This window comes from Ranitomeya imitator, chromosome 6, assembly GCF_032444005.1.
Source record: "Ranitomeya imitator isolate aRanImi1 chromosome 6, aRanImi1.pri, whole genome shotgun sequence".
NCBI lineage: Eukaryota > Metazoa > Chordata > Amphibia > Anura > Dendrobatidae > Ranitomeya > Ranitomeya imitator.
In genome coordinates, this window is record NC_091287.1 from 483,771,960 (window position 1) to 483,798,151 (window position 26,192).

The 26,192-nt window shown below is 43.9% G+C and overlaps 1 protein-coding gene across 3 annotated transcripts in view; it reads left to right on the top strand.

Annotated features, from left to right (window-relative positions):
* Positions 1-26,192, top strand: part of LRRC69 (leucine rich repeat containing 69) — a 72,300-nt gene that overhangs the window by 34,697 nt on the left and 11,411 nt on the right. For 2 of the 3 annotated variants that reach the window (XM_069731600.1, XM_069731598.1), the window contains exons 4-5: positions 16,769-16,964; positions 19,476-19,547. In XM_069731600.1, coding sequence (XP_069587701.1) covers positions 16,769-16,964; positions 19,476-19,547 — 268 coding nt within the window. The remainder of the gene's footprint in view (positions 1-16,768; positions 16,965-19,475; positions 19,548-26,192) is intronic. The other variant, XM_069731599.1, reaches the window with a different exon arrangement.

The window sequence follows — 26,192 nt, forward strand, 5'->3', positions numbered from 1 at the left end:
TCTTATTTTTGAAAATTTTCAATACCTCTCTTGAATCCTTAATATACCCTGGCATTCTCAATGCCAAGGGCTGTAGCAAAGAGTCAACCCATTCACACAAGTGTTCCAAACTTGATCCAATACCCGAAACTATGGGACGCATAGATGGAAAGCCATCCCTTTTGTGCACCTTTGGGAGGCCATACAGAATAGGCAACTTTGGATATTGCACATAAATATAATCAGCCTGTTTCTTGTTTAACACTGCCAAATTCAAACCTTCCGCAATTAAATCAGCTATTTGTTCATTAATTCGTTTGGTCGGATCTTCTTTCAGTTTCTTATATGTTACAGTGTCAGATAAAAGTTCAGTCATTTTTTCTCTAGATTTGATTGCATCCATAATTACAATAAGGCCCCCTTTGTCACTTTTTTTTATAACAATGTCTTTCATAATTTTTAACTCATCTAATGCTTTGCGTTGTTTTCGTGACAAATTATTTTGATGGGTTCTCATAGGACTAGAATCTTGTAAAATTTTAAGATCTTTTTCAATTGATTATTGAAATCTGTCCATACACTCAGCTCTCGATTGTAGGTTTTTTTTGTCTTAAATGTTCTTGAAAAATTTTCAGATCCCTCTACCGATGTCTCTTGTTGTTCTTTCGATAATTTCAATAAACAATTCAGTGCAACCTGTCCCTTGAAATCCAGACTCTCAAACTCATTTATGTTTGGATTTAGCACATGTTCCGGCAATACTTCGTTGTCCAAAAAGAAATGTGGTAGCCAGAAAAGCTCAAACTATTGGGGACATTATTGCTCCAAATACAATCACAGCTAAACCAAAAATGAACACATGGTTAGAATACAAGGGTTTCTTTAAATGTGGCACTACAGCGTGCAGTACGTGTGCACATTCTCTAACTGGGAACACTTTCACCAACTCAGAAAAAAATAAAAATTATAAAATAAACAATTTTATTAATTGTCATACAAAAAATGTAGTATACAAAGTAGAATGTACAGCCTGCCAACTATCGTATATAGGCTGCACAACACGTAAATTAAAAACGCGCATCACAGAACATATTAGGGATGCTAATATTGCTAACTTTACTACTAGGAATGTATCCATGGTTTCTAAACATTTTAGTACAGTACATAGGGGGGATATCACAACCTTAAAAGTTCAGGGTATTGAGAAAGTTTACTCACATAGTCGTGGGGCGATATAAAAAGGCGGTTATTAACCAGAGAAGCCTTTTGGATGTACAATTTAAACACCCGTTTCCCTGTAGGTTTGAACAAAAGGAATGAAATTTCATACCACTATTGCTGATATCTTTCATATGTATTTTCTATGTGTATTTTTAGTGCATCTTTCCATTCTGTTGTGCGATAAAATGCATGCAGTCGCGATCTGTAGGACCTTTTCATTTATCATGTGACTCTGCTAGATTGGCTGTATACCTGTTTTTTTTGTTTTTTTTTGAAGGTTAGAACAAAAGGAATGACATTTATATCACTACGTTTGATATTTTATATATGTATTCTTTATATGTATATTTATTGTACCTTTCCATTCTGTCTTGTGATAAAATGCATGTAGTTGCGATCTGCAGGACCTTTCTATTTATCATGTGATTCTGATAGTGTGTGATAGGTCCATTTTTTCTATATAAGCAAGACTGAATGTGGGTTTTATATGGGCATGAATAAGATCCTGTGTGATCGAAACGCGTTGCCTATATTCATGTAACCACCTGCGCCCTGTTTACTCTGTAAGGATGTCCGTTTTAATGAAGTTGGACTAATAAAGAATTTTGCCATTTTATTGGAGCTGGAGTTTCCACGTTTTCGTATTCTGAGAGATGCTACACTGGAGTATCTGAAGAGGAATAACCTCATGACCCAGTATCAGCATGGGTTTACTAGGGACCGTTCCTGTCAGACTAAGGCTACTTACACACTAGCGTCATTTGGCCTCCGTCGCAATGCGTCGTTTTGCAGAAGAAACGCATCCTGCAAAGTTGTCTGCAGGATGCGTTTGTTCTCCATGGGCTTGTATTAGCGACGCATTGCGACGCATTGCCACAGTCGCAACCGTCGTGTGACGGTTGCGTCGGACCGTCGGCACCAAAAAACGTTGCTTGTAACGTTTTAGTGTGTCGTGTCCGCCATTTCCGACCGCGCATGCACGGCTGGAACTCCGCCCCCTCCTCCCCGCAGCTCACAATGGGGCAGCGGATGCGTTGTAATAATGCATCCGCTGCCACTGTTGTGCAACGTTAAGACAGGATGCGTCGGTACGTCGGCCCAACGCACTGTGACGGGCCGACGCTAGTGTGAAAGTAGCCTAACTTGATCAGTTTCTGCGAAGAGGTAAGTTACGGACTGGACCAAGGGAACCCAGTGGATGTAGTGTATATGGACTTTTCACAAGCTTTTGATACGGTGACACACAAAAGATTGATACATAAAATGAGAATAATGGGGATAGTGGAAAATATGTGTAAGTGGGTTGAGAGCTGGCTCAGGGATAGGAAACAAAGGATGGTTATTATTGGAGCACACTCGGACTGGGTTGCGGTTAGCAGTGAGGTACCACAGGGGTCAGTATTGGGCCCTCTTCTTTTTAACATATTTATTAATGACTGTAAAGAAACCAGATTGTATCTTAATTTCCCAGACAACCATGTTTTTGTAAAGCAAAAAGAACTGATTTTTTATCTGTATAATGGCTTGTGAATTTAAGTGTTTATGTCTGGTGGGTCAAGAAGACCGACTTGCCAACTGATATACTATCTAACATACTGTGTCTGTAATAGTGACTGTACATAGCGTGTGTTAGAGTACCGTCACACTGAAACGACGCTGCAGCAATACGACAACGATGTCGATCGCTGCAGCGTCGCTGTTTGGTCGCTGGAGAGCTGTCACACATACAGCTCTCCAGCGACCAACGATCCCGAAGTCCCCTGGTAACCAGGGTAAACATCGGGTTACTAAGCGCAGGGCCGCGCTTAGTAACCCGATGTTTACCCTGGTTACCAGCGTAAACGTAAAAAAAACAAACACTACATACTTACCTTCCGTGTCTGTCCTCCGGCGCTGTGCTTTCCTCTGCACTGTCAGCGCCGGTCAGCCGTAAAGCGGAGCGGTGACGTCACCGCTGTGCTTTCCGGCTGGCCGGCGCTCACAGCCAGTGCAGAGAAGCACAGCGCTGGAGGACAGACACGGAAGATAAGTATGTAGTGTTTGTTTTTTTTACATTTACGCTGGTAACCAGGGTAAACATCGGGTTACTAAGCGCGGCCCTGCGCTTAGTAATCCGATGTTTACCCTGGTTACCAATGAAGACATCGCTGAATCGGCGTCACACACGCCGATTCAGCGATGTCAGCGGGAGATCCAGCGACGAAAGAAAGTTTCAAACGATCTGTTGCGACGTACGATTCTCAGCAGGGTCCCTGATCGCAGGAGCGTGTCAGACACAGCGAGATCGTAAGGATATCACTGGAACGTCACGGATCGTGCCGTCCTAGCGATCAAAGTGCCACTGTGTGACGGTACCCTTAAGCTTTGTGTATTGATGTGTGCTGATATGCTAATAGTGCTACCTTGATCCCATCACCATTGTTTACCTTATCTTGATGTTGGACTGAAGGACCCTGGGTAATTCTAAAAATAGTTTACATGCCTTGGGTATAAAAAGACTCAGAGATCACATCCTGGGAGACTGAAGTAACACAGAGCTACCAGCCGGACATTCTGCAAACCACCTAACACACAAGAGAAAGGACTGCAGCCAATTCATCATGGCACCATCACGAGGGACGCTGATCTATGATTCTATAGGACACAACCTAGGGGTTTTCGGCTCCGGTTGGAAGAACACAAATCTGATCCAGTGACCATCTCTGAACCATGGATATGTTTGGAGAAAGCCAGGTTTGGGACCCGCTGGTCGCCTGGTTCCATGGAGATGGTCAGATAAGCCAAGTGGTGACTCTCATGTCAACTGGCTATGGAACTTGTATGGACTCTGTGGACAGTTCTTGGTCATCTTCCTACGCTTCTCGTTACCTTTTCTCTGTGTGTATATCACAGGTGGAATAGCGACCCTGGAAGCTCTGATATAACATCTACCATTATCTCGGCGAGTCAGCGGAAGGGTGAGGCCCTGTAATGTGCACCATCTTGTGGTAATTGCTGAGATTGTTCTGTTTGCTATTGTGTGTTGTGGTTCAATAAAGTACTGCCACACTGTTTTACCTTAACCCTGTGTTGTCTGTGTAGTGTATTGCCCACCGGGAGATAGAGCGGGCGTTCAGTGGCATGAGCCCTGGTCCATACAGTCTTGCTAAAGACAGCCGGGCCAGCGGACGAGAGCACCCACTTACCCAGTTTCTCCACAATGACCTTGTAGGGGGCATACAGAGCAGAATTTCAATATTTGCAGATGACACTAAACTCTGCAGGGTAATCAATACAGAGGAGGACAATTTTATATTACAGGATGATTTATGTAAACTAGAAGCTTGGGCTGATAAATGGCAAATGAGCTTTAATGGGGATAAATGTAAGGTCATGCACTTGGGTAGAAGTAATAAGATGTATAACTATGTGCTTAATTCTAAAACTCTGGGCAAAACCGTCAATGAAAAAGACTTGGTTGTATGGGTGGATGACAAACTCACATTTAGTGGCCAGTGTCAGGCAGCTGCTACAAAGGCAAATAAAATAATGGGATGCATTAAAAGAGGCATAGATGCTCATGAGGAGAACATAGTTTTACCTCTATTCAAGTCAATAGTTCGACCACACTTAGAATACTGTGCACAGTTCTGGTCTCCGGTGTATAAGAAAGACATAGCTGAACTAGAGCGGCTGCAGAGAAGAGCGACCAAGGTTATTAGAGGACTGGGGGGTCTGCAATACCAAGATAGGTTATTACACTTGGGGCTATTTACAGTAGTTTGGAAAAACGAAGACTAAGGGGTGATCTTATTTTAATGTATAAATATATGAGGGGATAGTACAAAGACCTTTCTGATGATCTTTTTAATCATAGACCTGAGACAGGGACAAGGGGGCATCCTCTGCGTTTGGAGGAAAAAAGGTTTAACCCCTTCATGACATGAGCAGTACATGTACTGCTCAAATCGTGTCTCCCCCTTTGATGTGGGCTCCGGCGGTGAGCCTACATCAAAGTCGCGACATGTCAGCTGTTTTGTACAGCTGACATGTGCGCGCAATAGCGGCGGGTGAAATCGCTATTCACCCACCGCTATTAACCTGTTAAATGCCGCTGTCAAACACAGACAGCGGCATTTAACTACCGCATCCGGCCGGGCGGCCGGATATGACGTCATCGCCGACCCCCGTCACATGATCGGGGGTCGGCGATGCATCAGGAAGGTAACCATAGAGGTCCTTGAGACCTCTATGGTTACTGATCACCGGTGGCTGTGAGCACCCCCCTGTGGTCGGCGCTCACAGCACACCTCCATTTCTGCAACATAGCAGCGATCTGATGATCGCTGCTATGTAGCAGAGCCGATCAAGTGGTGCCAGCTTCTAGCCTCCCATGGAGGCTATTGAAGCAGGGCACAAGTAAAAAAAAAATGTTTTTAAAAATATGAAAAAAAATATAAAAAATATAAAAGTTTAAATCACCCCCATTTCGCCCCATCCTAAATAAAACAATAAAAAAAAAACCAAACCTACACGTATTTGGTATCGCCGTGTTCAGAATTGCCCGATCTATCAACTAAAAAAAAGCATTCACCTGATCGCTAAACTGCGTAGCGAGAAAAAAATCCGAAACGCCAGAATTACGTTTTTTGGTCGCCGCGACATTGCATTAAAATGCAATAACGGGCGAGCAAAAGAACGTATCTGCGCAAAAATGGTATCATTAAAAACATCAGCTCGGCACGCAAAAAATAAGCCCTCACCCGACCCCAGATCACGAAAAATGGAGACGCTACGGGTATCGGAAAATGGCACTTTTTTTTTTTTTTTTTTTTTTTAGCAAAGTTTGGAATTTTTTTCCACCACTTAGATAAAAAATAACCTAGACATGTTAGATGTCTATGAACTCGTAATGACCTAGAGAATCATAATGGGAGGTCAGTTTTAGCATTTAGTGAACCTAGCAAAAAAGCCAAACAAAAAACAAGTGTGGGATTGCACTTTTTTTGCAATTTCACCGCACTTGGAATTTTTTTCCCGTTTTCTAGTAAAAGACATGGTAAAACCAATGGTGTCTTTCAAAAGACACAAAAGAGAATAGTAAAACCAAAAACACTCAGTTTGAAAAAATGTTGCAGTAATCCGCAAGTGCTAGTAAAAGATGTAAAAAACAGGGTATTTGGTTGATACGTTTTTTGCAAAAAATGTATACTAAGCTGCTCTACCAATCTTCACGGTATACCCTTATCAGAGCAGTCCTAACTAATGTATGCAATCCCTATCTGATGTATTTAAAAACCTGATCATCTGTATATAACCTGTGTGAACAGGGTTCAGAGAGGAAAAATCCATGTGTGCATACAGGGTAGAACAGCTTTTGTGCAGATAGCCCAAGAGGAGTGGTGGAACTCCCCAGTCTTGTAGACACAAGAGAACAATTATGGAAACAGGAACACATGGGCTACTTGCACAGTGAACAAGTCTGTATGATCATGTTCACACACCACCAAGAAACCTGAAGACACAAAAGAGAATAGTAAAACCAAAAACACTCAGTTTGAAAAAATGTTGCAGTAATCCGCAAGTGCTAGTAAAAGATGTAAAAAACAGGGTATTTGGTTGATACGTTTTTTGCAAAAAATGTATACTAAGCTGCTCTACCAATCTTCACGGTATACCCTTATCAGAGCAGTCCTAACTAATGTATGCAATCCATATCTGATGTATTTAAAAACCTGATCATCTGTATATAACCTGTGTGAACAGGTGCAAGTAGCCCATGTGTTCCTGTTTCCATAATTGTTCTCTTGTGTCTACAAGACTGGGGAGTTCCACCACTCCTCTTGGGCTATCTGCACAAAAGCTGTTCTACCCTGTATGCACACATGGATTTTTCCTCTCTGAACCCTGTTCACACAGGTTATATACAGATGATCAGGTTTTTAAATACATCAGATAGGGATTGCATACATTAGTTAGGACTGCTCTGATAAGGGTATACCGTGAAGATTGGTAGAGCAGCCTAGTATACATTTTTTGCAAAAAACGTATCAACCAAATACCCTGTTTTTTACATCTTTTACTAGCACTTGCGGATTACTGCAACATTTTTTCAAACTGAGTGTTTTTGGTTTTACTATTCTCTTTTGTGTCTTCAGGTTTCTTGGTGGTGTGTGAACATGATCATACAGACTTGTTCACTGTGCAAGTAGCCCATGTGTTCCGGTGTCTTTCAAAAGTACAACTTGTCCCGCAAAAAATAAGCCCTCACATGACCATATTGACGGAAAAATAAAAAAGTTATGGCTCAGGGAAGGAGGGGAGCGAAAAACGAAAACGCAAAAATGAAAAAGGGCTGCGACTTGAAGGGGGCATAATAACAGACGCGGATTCTTTACTGTAAGAGCAGTGAGACTATGGAACTCTCTGCCATATGATGTAATGAGTGATTCATTACTATAATTTAAGAGGGGACTGGATACCTTTCTTGAGAAGTATAATGTTACAGGGTATATACACTAGATTCCTTGATAGGGCGTTGATCCAGGGAACTAGTCTGATTGCCGTTGTGGAGTCACGTACTTTCAGCTGCGTCACTTCTAATGTGGCGTACCTAATTATTTGTACCAAATGTCCAACTGGGGGTCTGTATGTGGGGGAGACAGGGCAAAAGCTTAGAACAAGAATGAATTCTCACCGCCATACAATAAGAGAAAAAAGAATGGATCAACCTGTGGCAATACAGTTTTTGTATCCCAGATCATAGCACCATCGAAATGATTTGTATTAAATGTAAGATATATATCTTTGTACCATGTTAGCCAGTAGATAGAATAATATTTAGAAATGAGTCCTCAGTGGTTGATACTTTTTAATGGCTAACTGAAAATATGGTAACAAATTGTAAGCTTTCAAGACGACTCAGGTCTCTTCATCAGGCAAAGACTAATACAACATCTGAAGAGTCACATAGGACTCTCAATTCTAAATATTTTTCTAGCAAATAAAGTGACACTGGTCAGAATTGTAAACTTTGGCCTGCCCATGAAGGTGAAAATAGGCTTGAAGGAGAAGGGATTAAAAATAAGTACCGTAAATGGAAAAATCTGGGGAGCAGCAGGAATAAAGTCCTCTTGATGCCTCCTTCACACACCTGTATTTAAAGGCCTTATTATTTAATCTTAACCTTAGGACAAATGGATGTTATCTCGGGAGGGGGCCCACTGAGTATACCAAAATCAGTGCGGGTGAAATGTAGGATTATGTATTAAACTGAGAGTATGGCGAGCAGCTCTTCATTTTTAATTTAGTGGTCCTGAGTGGATGCCCCCCACCAAGACATATGGTATATACAGTCATGGCCAAACATTTTGAGAATGACACCAAAATTATATTTTCACATGATCTGCTGCCCTCTGGTTTTTATTAGTGTTTGTCTGATGTTTATATCACATACAGAAATATAATTGCAATCATATTATGAGTACCAATAGGTTATATTGACAGTTAGAATGAGTTAATGCAGCAAGTCAATATTTGCAGTGTTGACCCTTCTTCTTCTTCAAGACCTCTGCAATTCTCCCTGGCATGCTCTCAATCAACTTCTGGACCAAATCCTGACTGATAGCAGTCCATTCTTGCATAATCAATGCTTGCATTTTGCCAGAATTTGTTGGTTTTTGTTTGTCCACCCGTCTCTTGATGATTGACCACAAGTTCTCAATGGGATTAAGATCTGGGGAGTTTCCAGGCCATGGACCCAAAATCTCTATGTTTTGTTCCATGAGCCATTTAGTTATCACCTTTGCTTTATGGCAAGGTGCTCCATCATGCTGGAAAAGGCATTGTTGGGCGCCAAACTGCTCTTGGACGGTTGGGAGAAGTTGCTCTTGGAGGACATTCTGGTACCATTCTTTATTCATGGCTGTGTTTTTAGGCAAGACTGCGAGTGAGCCGATTCCCTTGGCTGAGAAGCAACCCCACACATGAATGGTTTCAGGATGGTTTACAGTTGGCATGAGACAAGACTGGTGGTATCGCTCACCTCTTCTTCTCCGAATAAGCTGTTTTCCAGATGTCCCAAACAATCGAAAAGGGGATTCATCAGAGAAAATGACTTTGCCCCAGTCCTCAGCAGTCCACTCCCTGTACCTTTTGCAGAATATCAGTCGGTCCCTGATGTTTTTTCTGGAGAGAAGTGGCTTCTTTGCTGCCCTCCTTTAAACCAGGCCTTGCTCAAAGAGTCTCCGCCTCACAGTGCGTGCAGAAGCACTCCCACCAGCCTGCTGCCAATCCTGAGCAAGCTCGGCACTGCTGGTAGTCCGATCCCGCAGTTGAAACAGTTTTAAGATACAGTCCTGGCGCTTGCTGGTTTTTCTTGGGCGCCCTGGAGCCTTTTTGACAACAATGGAAGCTGTCTCCTTGAAGTTCTTGATGATGCGATAGATTGTTGACTGAGGTGCAATCTTTGTAGCTGCGATACTCTTCCCTGTTCGGCCATTTCTGTGCAGTGCAATAATGGCTGCACGTGTTTCTTTAGAGATAACCATGGTTAACTGAAGAGAAACAATGATACCAAGCACCAGCCTCCTTTTAAAGTGTCCAGTGATGTCATTCTTACTTAATCATGACTGATTGACTGCCAGCCCTGTCCTCATCAACACCCACACCTGTGTTAATGGATCAATCACTAAAACGATGTTAGCTGCTCCTTTTAAGGCAGGACTGCAATGATGTTGAAATGTGTTTTGGGGGTTAAAGTTCATTTTCTGGGCAAATACTGACTTTGCAAGTACAGTAATTGCTGTTAAGCTGATCACTCTGACATGCAGGAGTATATGCAAATTGCCATTAGAAAAAATGAAGCAGTAGACTTTGGAAAAATTAATATTTGTCTCATTCTCAAACTTTTTGTCCATGACTGTACATTACTGTAGCTTGGACATTTAACCAGAGCAAATAGGTTATCAGTATTGAGTAATCTCCCGGCCGTGTGCTGCATACATTCTTATCCATGACCCCATGACTAAATGTTTTGCTCAACTACAGGGATCAGTGCTCTTAATCTCTGGGTGTTTTTGCTAGGAGTAAGCTCATGCAGCATGACTAGAAACATGCTGGGCACCATGGTAAAGCTAACTCCCATCATCCACTAAATGAAGGCGAAAATAGCCGCTAGCAGAAATCACTATTCATAACACTCAAAATAGATTTTAATGCTAAAGTGCATTAGGTTTGCTACATAAACAAGAACATGTTGGCATATGATAAAACGTGATTAAGGTGGCAAGGATATTCATCAGTTTAGTTCTTATTACTTCCTGTTATCAGGGTTTAGTTGGCACGGGTGGTATTTAAGTACAGGGTGTCTTTAGCAATATTTTCCCCATATTTCAAATTATTTCAGAAATATATTATCTTCTAAACAGCACACCTGCTGCTTTGGGGTTATGTTAGACTGAGGTATTTTTTCACTTCCTATATCCAAACACTCCCTTAGTCAGGTCACCTTCATCTCAAAAGCATCTTTAGAATCCTTCCTTTTCTTACAGTGGAAAAAATAAAAACAAGATGTCGCTCTGATTCATTCTTATCTTGACTACTGCAACTTACTAATCGGTCTTCCTTTGATTGAATTCTTTCTCACCTCCACAATCTTTTCTGATTGCACCTGCCAGGATCATATTTCTGTACAGCCACTACACCGATGCCTCTACTCAGTGCCAGTCATTGCACTGGTTTCCCATCCTTGTTAGAATACAATATACTGTTGTGCTCAAAAGTTTTCATACCCCTGCAGAATTTTTGCTTTCTTGGTCTTTTTTCAGAGAATATGAATGATAACATCAAAACTTTTTCTCCACTTATAGTTAGTGGTAGGGTGGTAGTTTATTGTCAAATTACTGTGTTTTCTCTTTTTAAATCATAATGACAACCTAAAACATACAAATGAGCCTAATCAAAAGTTCTCATACCCCATTTCTTAATACCGTGTATTGCCCCCTCTAACATCAATGACAGTTTGATGTTTTTTGTGGTAGTTGTGGATGAGGTTCTTTATTTTCTCAGATGGTAAAGCTGCCCACTCTTCCTGGCAAAAAACCTCCAGTTCCTGTAAATTCCTGGGTTGTCTAGCATGAACTGCGCGCTTGAGTGGCTCAATGATATTGAGGTCAGGAGACTAAGATTGCCACTCCAGAACCTTGACTTTGTTCTGCTGTAGCCAATGACAGGTCGACTTGGCCTTGTGTTTTGGATCGTTGTCATGTTGGAACATCCAAGTACGTCCCATGCGTAGCTTCTGGGCCTCCAGTATTTGCTGATAACGTGCTTCATTCATCTTTCCTTGAACTTTGACCAAGTTTCCTGTGCCTTTGTAGCTCACACATCCCCAAAACATCAGCGATCCACCTCTGTGCTTTACAGTAGGAATGGTGTTCCTTTCATCAAAGGCCTGGTTGACCTCTCTCCAAAATGTAACGTTTATGGTTATGGCCAAAAAGTTCAGTTTTGGTCTTATCACTCCAAATTACCTTGTTCCAGGAGATTTCATGCTTGTCTCTGTGCTATTTTGCGTATTGTAGGCGAGATACTTTGTGGCATTGCACAGTAATGGCTTTCTTCTGGCGACTCGACCATGCAACCCATTTTTCTTCAGGTGCCTCATATTGTGCATCTTGATACAGCCACACCTCTAGTTTTCAGAGAGTCCTGTATTTCAGCTGATGCCATTTGTGGGTTTTTCTTTGCATCCCAAACAATTTTCCTGGCAGTTGTGGATTACATTTTTGTTGGTCTACATGACCGTGGTTTTGTTTTTATAGAACCCCTGATTTTCCATATGTTGATCACAGCTTGAATGCTTCTGACTGGCATTATCAATTTCTTTTGTATCCCTTTCCTGTTTTATACAGTTTTTCCCGTAGATCTGTTGACAATTGCTTTCCCCATGACTCACAATCCAGAAATCAGTGGCTGGATCCCAGAAACTCACTCAGCTGTTATGCACACACACTGATTACAAGCAAATAGGTCACAGGTGAGGATGTTACCTTTAGTAGCCATTCTAACCCATTTGTGTCAACTTCTGTGCATGTTATCAGGCCAAAATCACCAGGGTGTGTGAACTTTTGATCAGGGTCATTTGGATGTTTTAGGTTGTCATTATGATTTAAAAAGAGAAAACACAGTAGTTTGACAATAAATGGCTTCACCCAACCACTAACCATGAGTGGAGAAAAAGTTTTGGTGTTCTCATTCATATTCTCTGAAAAAAAGGCCAAGAAAGCAAAAATTCTGCTGAGGTATGTAAACTTTTGAGCACAACTGAAAATGTATCATAATCACTCCCAGAGCTCTCCACAGTGCTGCACCACCTACATGTCTTCCCTCATCTCTATCTACAACTGTGCCCGTCCTCTCCACAGTGCTGCACCACCTAAAGTGACTTGTGAAAGTATTCACCACCCTTGGCTTTTTACCTATTTTGTTACATTACAACCTGTGTTTAAATATTTTTGTAATCCGATTTGTGTGTGATTCATTAGCACTAAATAGTCTAAGTTGGTGAAGTGAAGTGAAACAGCCATAAAATAAGTTTATGGCATCCAATAACTAAAAATTGGCATGCGCATATGTATTCACCCCTTTTGCTATGAACCCCCTAAAAATGTGTAGCGCAAATAATTACCTTTTTAAGTCACATCCGATTCCTTAGTGAAAGGAAGTCAACATGTGTGCAATCTAAGTGTCACATGGTCTGTCAGTAAATACACACACCTTATCACGGGTTTACCGTGACAGAGGGGAGCCAGAAGACCACAGTGTCTGATTTCTCCTACTTCTGCACTGATTTGAAGCACTGCACCTTCACGGTTCAGGTTTCTTCTAGCAGTGCAGGTTGTAATTAGAGTTGAGTAAATTTTTCAAAATTCGGTTCCGATTGTGATCGGTGGCGAATATTGTTTTTTCAATATTCGCCGAACGTCATTGGGGTAAATGGGAGTAGAAATTAATGAATATGTTCGGAACCGATCAGGAAACATAAATTTGGCACGAATAGGGTGTCAATATGGCGCGGATATGGCAAATTCCGATTTGGCGACCGATTCCGAACGGATTCGCTCAACTCTAGTTTTAATCTGTTTCAGTTGAGCGCTCCTGGAAGCTTACCTGCCTTAAGGCTCTCAGCTGTTCAGAGCTGTCCACTCCCCTCTCCTATTTAAACTGGCCTCTAGCAATCAGGAAATGCCAGCATTAGGTTCATTGCTGCATGGCTCAGGAGCTTGGAGGAGTTTAGTTGTTTGAGGAGTTGTTTGGTGGTTTTATCTAGTGACTGTTGCTTGGCTTTGCTTGTGTGGAAATCCATTTCTTCTCCTTCTTGGGTTTTTCCCTTCTTTCACTCCCTTGTGTATCCCTCTGTTGTTTACGTGGCCCTGGCATCTTCACCATTAGGGTTGAGCGACTTTTACTTTTTTTAGGGTCGAGTCAGGTTTCGCGAAACCCGACTATCTCTAAAGTCGAGTGAAATCGGCCGATTATGGCGAAAAGTCGGGGATCGACCGAAACACGAAACCCAATGCAAAGTCAATGGTCTCTCTCTCTCTCAAAAAGCTGGTGTTACACATTTCAAATCGCTACAGCGCACAAGCGACAAGATGACGATAGGCGTCCACGCCCCTAAGACCTATGTCATCACTCTGCCCACGCTCCTTCATTGGCTGAAAAAAATGGCACCAAGCGCGTCATACGAAACGCGACTTTGGCACAAAAGTCGCGTACCGCATGGCCGACCCCACACAGGGATCGGGTCGGGTTTCATGAAACCCGACTTTGCCAAAAGTCGGCGACTTTTGAAAATGAACGATCCGTTTCGCTCAACCCTATTCACCATCATAAGTACAAAGCACTGACTTTAAGGGGTGAATAGTTATGCACACAGAAATTTTGAGTTGTTTTGTCCTATTTGTTATTTGCTTCACAATAAAAAGAAAACCAAATGTTCACAGTTGTAGGCATGTACTTTACATGAACTGATTAAACCTTAAAAAGCAACAGTGAAATTCCAGGTTGTGAGGTAGACAAACACGGAAAATACCAAAGGGGTGAATACTTTTGCACACCAATGTACATCTCCTTCATCCTCATTACTCAGTCTGTTCACTCCAAGGGGCTGCACAACCCTAAATCTCCTCTCACTTATCTACCACCTTAGGCTGGGTTCACACTGCGTTGTGTGAACCCGTTTAACGGACTGCGTTACACCGCGGCATAACGCGGTGTAACAGTCCGTTAACGCCGCCATTACTTGCAATGGCGAACGCATCGCTAGCGCACGCCCACAGTGGGCGTGCGCTAGCGATGTGCCATCATTGAGTGACGGACCCGAGACGTGGGCTGCAGCGTTTCCGGGTCCGTCACTGCGAGCGCACTGCTAGCGCAGATGGAGCTAGCAGATGCTCCATCTGCACTAGCGCAGTGCCAAAGTCGGCACTTGCGTTAGTGCAGTCCGTTTAACGGATTTGTTGAACGGACTGCACTAACGCAGTGTGAACCCAGCCTTAGGCTAGGTTCATATTGCGTTAGTGCAATCCGTTTAGCGCCTAGCGCTAGCAGATTGCGCTAACGCAATGTTGTTTTATGGGGTCGTGTTAAACGTCCCCGCTCTCGCAGATCTCCGATCTGCGAGAGCGGGGAACGGACCTCGGGCGCGCCGCGGACGCTGCAAGCAGCGTCCGCGGCGCGCCACAAAACACCGGCACATCGCTAGCGCGTGCTGAAAATGGCACGGGCTAGTGATGCGCGTCCCCATTGCTGTTAATGGGCGCGCTAACGGACGCGTTGCACGGCGTTAATTTCGCCGTGCAACGCTGTCCGTTAGCGCGGTCACATTAACGCAATATGATCCTAGCCTTACCCATCTTCCTCACAATGATGCAATGGTCTACATCTCCTCGTTTATCTACCTCCGGACACCGTGCTATTCAGTGTTGCACTACCATATATCTCTTCCCTCATGTTTGTGTACCACCCTGCCTGTCCTCTCCACAGAACTGTTCCACCTACATCTCCTCCCTCATCTGTCTGCCCTGTACTTGTACTCTCTGTTCTGCTAATTATCTGAGTCTAATATCCTCCATTAAACAAACCTCCAACTCCAATACGTCCAATATCTCATGCTGTACCAAAACTCTGGACTGTACTATCTCAGACTATCAGGTTAGTTCCCAGTGTCCCCGTTTTTGTGTGTACCCTATAAACACATATTTAGGCAGACATATCACTTTCTTTCTTCTATTTTTTTCGCTATTTACACCTGTGCTTCCCAATCTTTTATTTTTACTTTACCTCATCAGACAGACTAAGCAGGTGCTGAGGCTATGTGCACACGTTGCGGAATCGTGTGCTGATTTTTCGGCACCGGTTTTGCTAAATCTGCAGGTAAAACGCCCTGCGTTTTACCTGCGGATTTACTGCGGAATTCCTGCAGATTTTGTGCGGATTTCACCTGCGGTTTGACACCTGCGGATTCCTATTGTGGAGCAGGTGTAAACCGCTGCGGAATCCGCACAAAGAATTGACATGCTGCGGGAAAATACAATGCAGCGTTTCCACGCGGTATTTTCCGCACCATGGGCACAGCGGATTTGGTTTTCCATAGGTTTACATGGTACTGTACACCGCATGGAAAACAGCTGCGAATTTGCAGCGGCCAATCTGCTGCGGATCCGCAGCAAAATCCGCACCGTGTGCACATAGCCTAAGGCCTCACCAGGCAGACAAAGTGATGTGTGCCTCACCATATGTAGTGGAAGGCCATGATAAAAAGTGCTGGTGCGTGATATGCTTCTATTCACATGTGTAACCTACAATTAGGAATGACCTGACTATAGTTGGAGTCATGTAATAAGCTGTATTACCTCACTATGGAGACACTGCAGCCTGTAGAGACATGCGCCTTCTATTAATATCAGTGCATCACCACGGCATATCTATGCGTTAAATAGTAAATGATTCACTTTATTAATATTTTCCATCATCTTGGTTCTGTTTTTCCTCTGTCTGAATTACTCACCGAGGGTCATTTCTATACGGAGTCCGGGATCATGTCCACACAATATTGTTATATCACTATAGATAAAAAGTGCACATATAGTTACCCTTTTAAGTCTTTTCTTTTTGTGCAGTCATTAGTTAAAATAGGATCAGGATAAAAAAAACTCACCAAAAACTCATTGTGGGAACGTAGCCTTAGGTAAATTAGGCTTTTCTGCATGTAATATAATTCTTTGGGGAAAATCTCCACATAAATCTCAGTGTACCCGCAAGAGAAATTGACAAGTTGACGCACCGCAGGTCAGATTATGCTGCATAAAGAAGAAGCACAGCGGGCAGGAGGTTTCTATAAATCCTATCCTTAGCCGCAACTGTAAGACTGTTTATTTTGCGTGGCCAAAAGAGGCAACTTCCGACGCTCACCAAAAACTGATCATGAGAACTTAACCTTCATGTTTTTACATGTTTTGCATGTGTCATACATAAAATAACATCAGCCAGCTGCGTACCTCACTTCTTAATGTGCTCTATGTAGGCTACAAGGTCTTGAAAAACTCAGTATAAGCCACAACTGTCTACACAACATCCCCAAAGAGTTGTGTGTCCTACCAAACCTTTGTGAGCTGCACCTTGGAAATAACCAACTGGAGATGCTCCCAGAGCAGATCGGCAGTCTGAGCAACCTGAAGGAGCTGCGGGTCTACCGGAACAATCTTTATGGCCTGCCAGAGGTGAGAAACATATGTTCTATTCTCATGTTTGGTCAATTGCCTGTTTTTAAAGCTCAAATATTGTAGTCATGTGACAGACGAGCCTTCTCTGTGACTGACCGTGGTGTTGGGCTTTTGAAGAATGGGTTATGCTAAGAGGATGAAAGTAAAGCCTAGCAGATCACTGCTAAGAAGTCAAATGTATGATTTTGGAAAGCTGGACTTCTATTCCTTCTGACTTCCCCTATATACGCTGTAGTAGAGTGGTATCACCGTATGCAGTGAAAATGGCAGTGACCCAAGCAAATTCAAACAAAACGTTCCTTTAATGTGTTACTTCACACAATCCATAAGAATACATAGTACACAGCTTTATGTTTGCAGTCCCTAAACAGGCTGGACTTCCCTTTGTCCAGTTACCCTGGGTGACCGAGACTCAGGGTGTCAGTCTCTTTGGTTCCTCTTGCCCCTGTGTTGCCTCACACAGGGAGTGCTCTGCAGACAACTGCTCTGTCTGCTTCCAAACCAACACTGACACACCTCCCCCACTACTACAGGGCTTTTAATCAGTCACTGCTTCCCCATTGTAATCATTGCTACACCTGTGACTGCAATGCGCCCTCATGCACAAACAGCACCCCCTAGCTGTAACAGGGGTCACTGCCTCACAACGGGCATTCATGTGTTTCCAGAGGGCAAAGAAGAGTAAGGCCATGTTCACACTATCAGTATTTGGTCAGTATGTTACATCAGTATTTGTAAGACAAAACCATGAGTGGGTGTTAAATACAGAAGTGGTGCATATGTTTCTATTATAATTTTCCTCTGATTATTTGTAAGCCAAAACCAGGAGTGGAACAATCAGAGGAAAATTATAATAGAAACATATGCACCACTTCTGTATTTATCACCCACTCATGGTTGTGTCTTACAAATACTGATGTAACATACTGACCAAATACTGATAGGGAACATAGGCCATGTTCGCACTAAGAACAAAAGAAAGAACTTTGAAATTCAACATGCTCAATCCTTTCTCCTGTCACCATGTATTGGGGGGATATTTGCACATTGATGCACATAACATTTTTGGCCAATCCTACCCAAATTGGTGTGGTTTAGTTGATTTTTTTCTTTATATTAATGGGCACTTTTTTAAAGGTTTTCTAGGTTTACTAAATTGCTGATCTAACCCTGGGATAGGTTATCAATATGAGAGTGATTGGGGGCCCAACAGCTAGCATCCCCACCAAGCAGCTGTTTTCTGCTCCATTCACTGTGTGTTGTGATTGGTCTCAGTTATTACAGCTCAACACCTATTGATTAGGAGCCGTGCTGCAGTACCCAGGTATGGCCACTACACATTAAATGGCGCTGTGCTCTCTTGGCTCTATTCACTATTTCTGTCCGGCTGTCAGCGGATCACTGTTTTAATCTGACTGAGTGTCGGACCTCTGCCACTCTTACCCCACAAATGACAGTAAAGTCAGCTGAATCGGCCTTTGGTCTAATGTATATGGGGCTCTGCTGACTCTCTCCCGACATCATTTGTTGGGATTCCAACAGCTGATCCTTATCCTCTCCTGAAGATAACCCACATTCAGGGGAGTCTGACATCATCTATCTCATAGAAAACACAGAAATCCTAGGCCGAGCCAAGCAATCCTGTGTATGGGAGAGTCAGGGAAAACGGCTATCTGCCGAATGATTGTTCAGTCGACAGCTTTTTATCATGTCAGGGCCTTAAAGGGTTTCACCAAGAGTGTAATAAAATGGCCCGGCATGTAATTCAAACAACTATCCATCCTAGACACTTGTAAGGACTGGCTGCAGTCTGAAAAACACAACTTCTGAGACCTGTGTCTCAACTGACTGGGGAGCCATTTTAAAGGGAACCTGTCACCCCGTTTTTTCAGTAGGAGATAAAAATACCGTTAAATAGGGCCTTCAGGAAAATGGCCGCCGCGATGTCCATCTGCGCACGCGCGGCATCCCGCGGCCATTTTCCTGAAGCCCCGGGAAGCAGGAGACTCCATCTGCGCACGCGCGGCCTCAGGAAGATGGCCGCGCCCACCGAGAAACCGCTGAATAGCGGCGAGCACGCTCTTTTTCGACCGCTGCGCAGTGCATTCGGCACTTGCGCATGCGAGAAGCACTACGCCACCAACGGGAACTTAAGCAAGATGTGGGGGAAAAACAGCGCTGTGACCACGCCCATCTGACCTGACCAGCCTGATTGACAGGCGAAAAAGGACACTTTTGTAAGGTATTTCGGCAGCATAGGTGGGGAATCAGGGGACAAAAAATACCCTATTGTAAAGTACAGCTCAGGCCCTATTTAACGGTATTTTTATCTCCTACTGAAAAAACGGGGTGACAGGTTCCCTTTAATACATTCTTAGAAAACCCCTTAATAAAGGATAGTTCATCAATTTCTTAATCCTAGAAAACCCATTTAATTAGTCCATGAGGCTAATTGTTTTCCATAATGTGTAGTCTCCATCTTACATATGTGCATTGTTTTATCTGTAGGGGCTTTGTAGGTTGAGGATGTTGAAAATTCTGGATGTTGCAGGAAATCAGATACAGACCTTTCCATCCAGGGTAAGTAATAAATCCTTCAAATTAAAGCGGTCGCCCAGAGAACAGAAAGCTTTTTAATACTCCGAGGAATCTTTGCCCCTCTCCCCCACAGTCCGTGTCTAGTATTACACGTCATACCTATTGAAGTAAATAGGGTTTCGCAGTAATGCCTGACACGGCGCATAAAAAAAGGCAGTCACATTTTATTGTCCGCAACATCTCCTTAATATCTTTAGCTCTATCGAAGTGCTCACATGTATGCTGCCATCCAGCTGACAAGGAATCCTTTGACGTAATGAGCTGACAAATGTAGCTCTTACTGGTATTCCCAAGTTTCTCCTGGCTTAGATACCAGTTCTCCCAGAGATGGTAATGAGTAAACGTATCCAAAATGTGATCAGTGACTCAAGACCGGACAATCGGTCATGGTGCTGCCAGCCTGGATCTGTAGTTGAGCAGTCACTGCCCTTCATACTGTGACTCCTGCACACAATGAATGGTGCCGCCGGGTTTTTGGCTTAGCTGCATCGTTCCAATCTACTATATAATTGTCTAAGGGTCACTTCCGTCTGTCTGTCTGTCCTTCTGTCACGGTTATTCATTCGCTGATTGGTCTCGCCAGCTGCCTGTCATGGCTGCTGCGACCAAGCAGCGACGACCACAGTCCGGAAGAAAATGGCCGCTCCTTACTCCCCGCAGTCAGTGCCTGTCGCCCGCATACTCCCCTCCGGTCACCGCTAACACAGGGTTAATGCCGGCGGTAACGGACCGCGTTATGCCACGGGTAACGCACTCCGTTACCGCCGCTATTAACCCTGTGTGTCCCCAACTTTTTACTGTTGATGCTGCGTATGCAGCATCAATAGTAAAACGATCTAATGTTAAAAATAATAATAATTAAAAAAAAAAACCTTATTCTCACCTTCCGCCGTCGCGTCCTCTCCTCGGCACTGCAAGCGGCAGGTTCCGCTTCCAAAGATGCTATGGGAGAAGGACCCTTCATGACATCACGGTCATGTGACCGCGACCCCACGGTCATGTGACCGCGACGCCTTGGAAGGTCCTGCGCTCATACCAATCCTGGGACCGGACACCGCACACAAGCGCCGAAACTACACGGGCTCTTCGGATGTTGAGTATGTTTCTTTTTTCTTTTTTAACCTGTTACATACGTGACTGGGCAATATACTACCTGGCTACGCAATATACTACGTGTCTGTCCTGTATACTACGTGGCTGGGCAATATACTACGTGGCTCTGTGCTGTATATTACGTGTCTGGGCAATATACTACGTGGCTGGGCAATATACTACGTGGCTCTGTGCTGTATATTACGTGTCTGTGCAATATACTACGTGGCTGGGCAATATACTACGTGGCTGGGCAATAATAGTATGTGACTGGGCAATATACTACGTGACTGGGCAATATACTACGAGGACATGCATATTCTAGAATACCCGATGCATTAGAATCGGGCCACCATCTAGTGGGGATAATAATTTGTTGTGCTTTGATCACACCTGTGTTCTGTCACAGAACAACGAAAATGACACCTACGTCAGATCCATCTCATGATGGACACCGACGATTGACTATAATGGGGGCTGCTACATTTCCATAAGGGAGTATGTCCTTTCACTATAAAACTGGTATTTTAACCAAGTCTGCGAAAGGGGCTCCAAAAGCAAATGTGAACATAGCCTTAAAGCGGCTTAATTTTTGGTTTAAAGTGGTTACATTTTTTATGTTTTATTTGCTCCTTTGGTTTTCTTTACTTAACCCCTTAGCGACCGCCGATACGCCTTTTAACGGCGGCCGCTAAGGGTACTTAAACCACAGCGCCGTTAATTAACGGCGCTGTGGAAAAAGTAAATAGCGCCCCCCAGAGGCCGATTTTCTCCGGGGTCTCGGCTGCCGGGGGTAGCCGAGACCCCAGAGAACATGATTCGGGGGGTTTTTAACCCACCCCGCATTTGCGAACGCCAGTAATTAACCGTTTACCGGCGATCGCAAAAAAAAAAAAAAAAGAAAAAAGAAAACGCGATCTCTTTTTAATTTCTCTGTCCTCCGATGTGATCGCACATCGGAGGACAGAGAAAAGGGGTCCCAGGTGGCCCCCCAATACTCACCTAGCTCCCCCGATGCTCCTCGTGTCTCCCGGTGGGCGCCGCCATCTTCAAAATGGCGGGCGCAGTGCGCCCGCCGGCCGGCACCGGGAGAATCTTTGGGGTCTCGGCTGCCAGGGGTAGCCGAGACCCCAAAGAGCATGATCGGGGTCGGTTTTACCGATCCCTGTTTTGCGATCGCCGGTAATTAACTGTTTACCGGCGACCGCAAAAAAAAAAAAAAAAGTAAAGTGTAATTCTCTATCCTCTGATGTGATCGCACATCAGAGGACAGAGAAATAGGGGGATTCGGGGACCCTACAATACTCACCTGTGTCCCTGGATCCTCTTGCTGCTCCTCCTGGCCGCCGGCAGAAGAAAATGGCGGGCGCATGCCCAGTGCGCCCGCCATCTGTCTCCATCTGCCAGCCGGCAGGAGAACAGCAGTTGGGGCTAAAATTAGGGTTAGGGGTAGGGTTAGGGGTAGGGTTAGGGGTAGGGTTGGGGCTAAATTTAGGGTTAGGGTTGGGGCTAAATTTAGGGTTAGGGTTGGGGCTAAATCTAGGGTTAGGCTTCTTTCACACTTACGTCGGTACGGGGCCGTTGCAATGCGTCGGCCCGACATACCGACGCACGTTGTGAAAATTGTGCACAACGTGGGCAGCAGCTGTAGTTTTTCAACGCATCCGCTGCCCAATCTATGTCCTGGGGAGGAGGGGGCGGAGTACGGCCACGCATGCGCGGTCAGAAATGGCGGATGCGACGTACAAAAAAACGTTTCATTGAACTTTTTTTGTGCCGACGCTCCGCCAAAACACAACTGATCCAGTGCACGACGGACGCGACGTGTGGCCATCCGTCACGATCCGTCGGCAACACAAGTCTATGGGCAAAAAATGCATCCTGCGGGCACATTTGCAGGATCCGTTTCTTGTCCAAAACGACGGATTGCAACGGAATGCCAAATGACGCAAGTGTGAAAGTAGCCTTAGGGCTAGGGTTAGGGTTGGGGCTAAAGTTAGGGCTAGGGATGGGGCTAAAGTTAGGGTTAGAGCTGGGATTAGGGTTAGGGTTTGGATTAGGGTTGGTATTAGGGTTAGGGTTGGCATTAGGGTTACGCTTGGGATTAGGGTTAGGTTTGGGATTAGGGTTAAGGTTAGGGTTGTGATTAGGGGTGTATTGGGATTAGGGTTAGGTTTGAGGTTAGGGTTGAGATTAGGATTAGGGGTGTGTTGGATTTAGGGTTTTGATTAGGGTTATGGTTAGGGTTGACATTAGGGTTGTTTTGGGGTAAGGGTTGTGATTATGGTTAGGGTTAGTGATTAGGATTATGGATCAGGTTGGGATTAGGGTTAGGGGTGTGTTGGGGTTAGGGTTGGAGCTAGAATTGGGGGGTTTCCACTGTTTAGGTACATCAGGGGGTCTCCAAACACGACAGCCAATTTTGCGCTCAAAAAGTCAAATGGTGCTCCCTCCCTTCTGAGCTCTGCCGTGCGCCCAAACAGTGGTTTACCCCCACATATGGGGCATCAGCGTACTCGGGATAAATTGGACAACAACTTCTGGCGTCCAATTTCTCTTGTTACCCTTGTGAAAATAAAAACTTGGGGGCTACAATATCTTTTTTGTGAAAAAAAAAATATTTTTTATTTTCACGACTCTGCATTCTAAACTTCTGTGAAGCACTTGGGCATTCAAAGTTCTCACCACACATCTAGATAAGTTCCTTGGGGGGTCTAGTTTCCAAAATGGGGTCACTTGTGGGGGGTTACTACAGTTTAGGTATATCAGGGGCTCTGCAATCGCAACATAATGCCCACAGACCATTCTATCAAAGTCTGCATTCCAAAAAGGCGCTCCTTCCCTTCCGAGCTCTGCCGTGCGCCCAAACAGTGGTTTACCCCCACATATGGCGCATCAGCGTACTCGGGATAAATTGGACAACAACTATTGCAGTCCAATTTCTCCTGTTACCCTTGTGAAAATAAAAACTTGGGGGCTACAATATCTTTTTTGTGGAAAAAAATTTTTTTTTTATTTTCATGACTCTGCATTATAAACTTCTGTGAAGCACTTGGGCATTCAAGGTTCTCACCACACATCTAGATAAGTTCCATGGGGGGTCTAGTTTCCAAAATGGGGTCACTTGTGGGGGATTTCTACTGTTTAGGCACATCAGGGGCTCTCCAAACGCGACATGGCGTCCGATCTCAATTCCAGCCAATTCTACATTGAAAAAGTAAAACGGCACTCTTTCTCTTCCAAGCTCTGCGGTGCACCCAAAAAGTGGTTTACCCCCACATATTGGGTATCGACGTACTCAGGAGAAATTGCACAACAACTTTTGTTGTCTAATTTCTCCTGTTACCCTTGTGAAAATAAAAATTTGTGGGCAAAAAGATCATTTTTGTAGAAAAAAATGCAATTTTTTTTTTCACGGCTCTACGTTATAAACTTCTGTGAAGCACATGGGGGTTCAAAGTGCTCACCACACATCTAGATATGTTCCTTAAGGGGTCTAGTTTCCAAAATGGGGTCACTTGTGGGGGGTTTCCACTGTTTAGGCACATCAGAGGCTCTCTAAACGTGACATGGCGTCCGATCTCAATTCCAGCCAATTCTGCATTGAAAAAGTCAAACGGCGCTCCTTCACTTCTAAGTTCTGCGGTGCGCCCAAAAAGTGGTTTACCCCCACATATGGGGTATTGGCGTATTCAGGAGAAATTGCATAACAAAATTTATGGTTACATTTCTGTTTTTACACTTGTGAAAATAAAAAAAATGGTTCTGAATTAAGATGTTTGCAAAAAAAAGTTAAATGTTCATTTTTTCCTTCCACATTGTTTCAGTTCCTGTGAAACACGTAAAGGGTTAATAAACTTCTTGAATGTGGTTTTGAGAACCTTGAGGGGTGTAGTTTTTAGAATGGTGTCACACTTCATTATTTTCTATCATATAGACCCCTCAAAATGACTTCAAATGTGAGGTGGTCCCTAAAAAAAAATGGTGTTGTAAAAATGAGAAATTGCTGGTCAACTTTTAACCCTTATAACTCCCTAACAAAAAAAAATTTTGTTTCCAAAATTGTGCTGATGTAAAGTAGACATGTGGGAAATGTTATTTATTAACTATTTTTCGTGACATATCTCTCTGATTTAAGGGCATAAAAATACAAATTTTGAAAATTGCAAAATTAAAAAAAATTTCGCCATATTTCCGTTTTTTTTCATAAATAATCGCAAGTAATATCGAAGAAATGTTACCACTAACATGAAGTACAATATGTCACGAAAAAACAATCTCAGAATCAGCGGGATCCGTTGAAGCGTTCCAGAGTTATAACCTCATAAAGTGACAGTGGTCAGAATTGCAAAAATTGGCCTGGTCATTAAGTACCAAATTGGCTCTGTCACTAAGGGGTTAAAGGGGTATTCGCAACTTGAGAAATCCTATCTCAATATGTAGTAGGTGTAATAATAATAATATTAGCAAATACCTCCAATTAGAAATTTAGTATAGTTCTTCAGATTCGCTATGTCACTTACTTTATGTGCAGGCATTGCAATAGCTTAGTGTGAGGCTGTGACCCTTCTTACAGCTAGGGGGTGCTGTTTGTGCTCCCCAGAATGCGCTCAGAGGCGTATGAAGGCCATAGGTCTGCATGGCAGTAGCAGGTGTTGCTGTGATTGCAATGTGAGGTAGTGACTTGTGTCACAGGTAGGGGTCGCTGTGTGTTCTCCCCAGGTTGTGCATGCAGATGGATGAAGTCCATAGGTGTGAATGGGAGTCACGGATTTCCGATATGGGTTTTCCATGTGGCTGAAGGCCACAGGTTTGTGTGTGTTAAAAGCCCTGCAGTAAGAGGTATGGGTTTGTGGTGCAACCTGAGTGTCAGTCTGGTGTGTGCTTTTGTGCAGAGCAGAGGCCTGTAGAGTGCTGGCTGAGTGCATGGAGGCACAGGCCAGTGGAGCCAGCACCCAGGGCAACTGTATAGCCTGTCACCCACAGCGCATACAGCGATGCAAGTCGTCCATGGTACTGGTCTTGGATGTGGACAGTCCTGTGACCGGAGGTGGATGTCCTGTGACCGTAAGGGTCGGATGTGGACAGTCCTCTGCCCGGAGGTGGATGTCCTGTGCCCAAAAGAGATGGATGTGGACAGTCCTGTGCCCAAAAGAGACAGATGTGGACAGTGTTGTGCCCGGAGGTGGATGTCCTGTGCCCGAAAGAGGACTAGCATGTGTAACGATTGCAAACAGGTGGATATGGTACCCGGCTGCTATCTGGAGTATATCCTGGGCTGTGTACGGCTGTGTGAGTAAAGAGACTGTGATACAGTGATGCAGGACACCCACGGGAACTAGTCGGAGGGGGCTGGCATGTGTAGTGTCTGCAACATATGAGGCTGTGTATATGGAGACTGTATTATGGTGTGCTGTCGCCTAGGGAAACTGGACAAGGGAAGTCTGGCCTGTTTAGGGACTGTAAATCTAAAGCCATATGAACTGGTGTGATCTGAACACTGATAATATACATTGAAGTTATAAGCATTTGTGT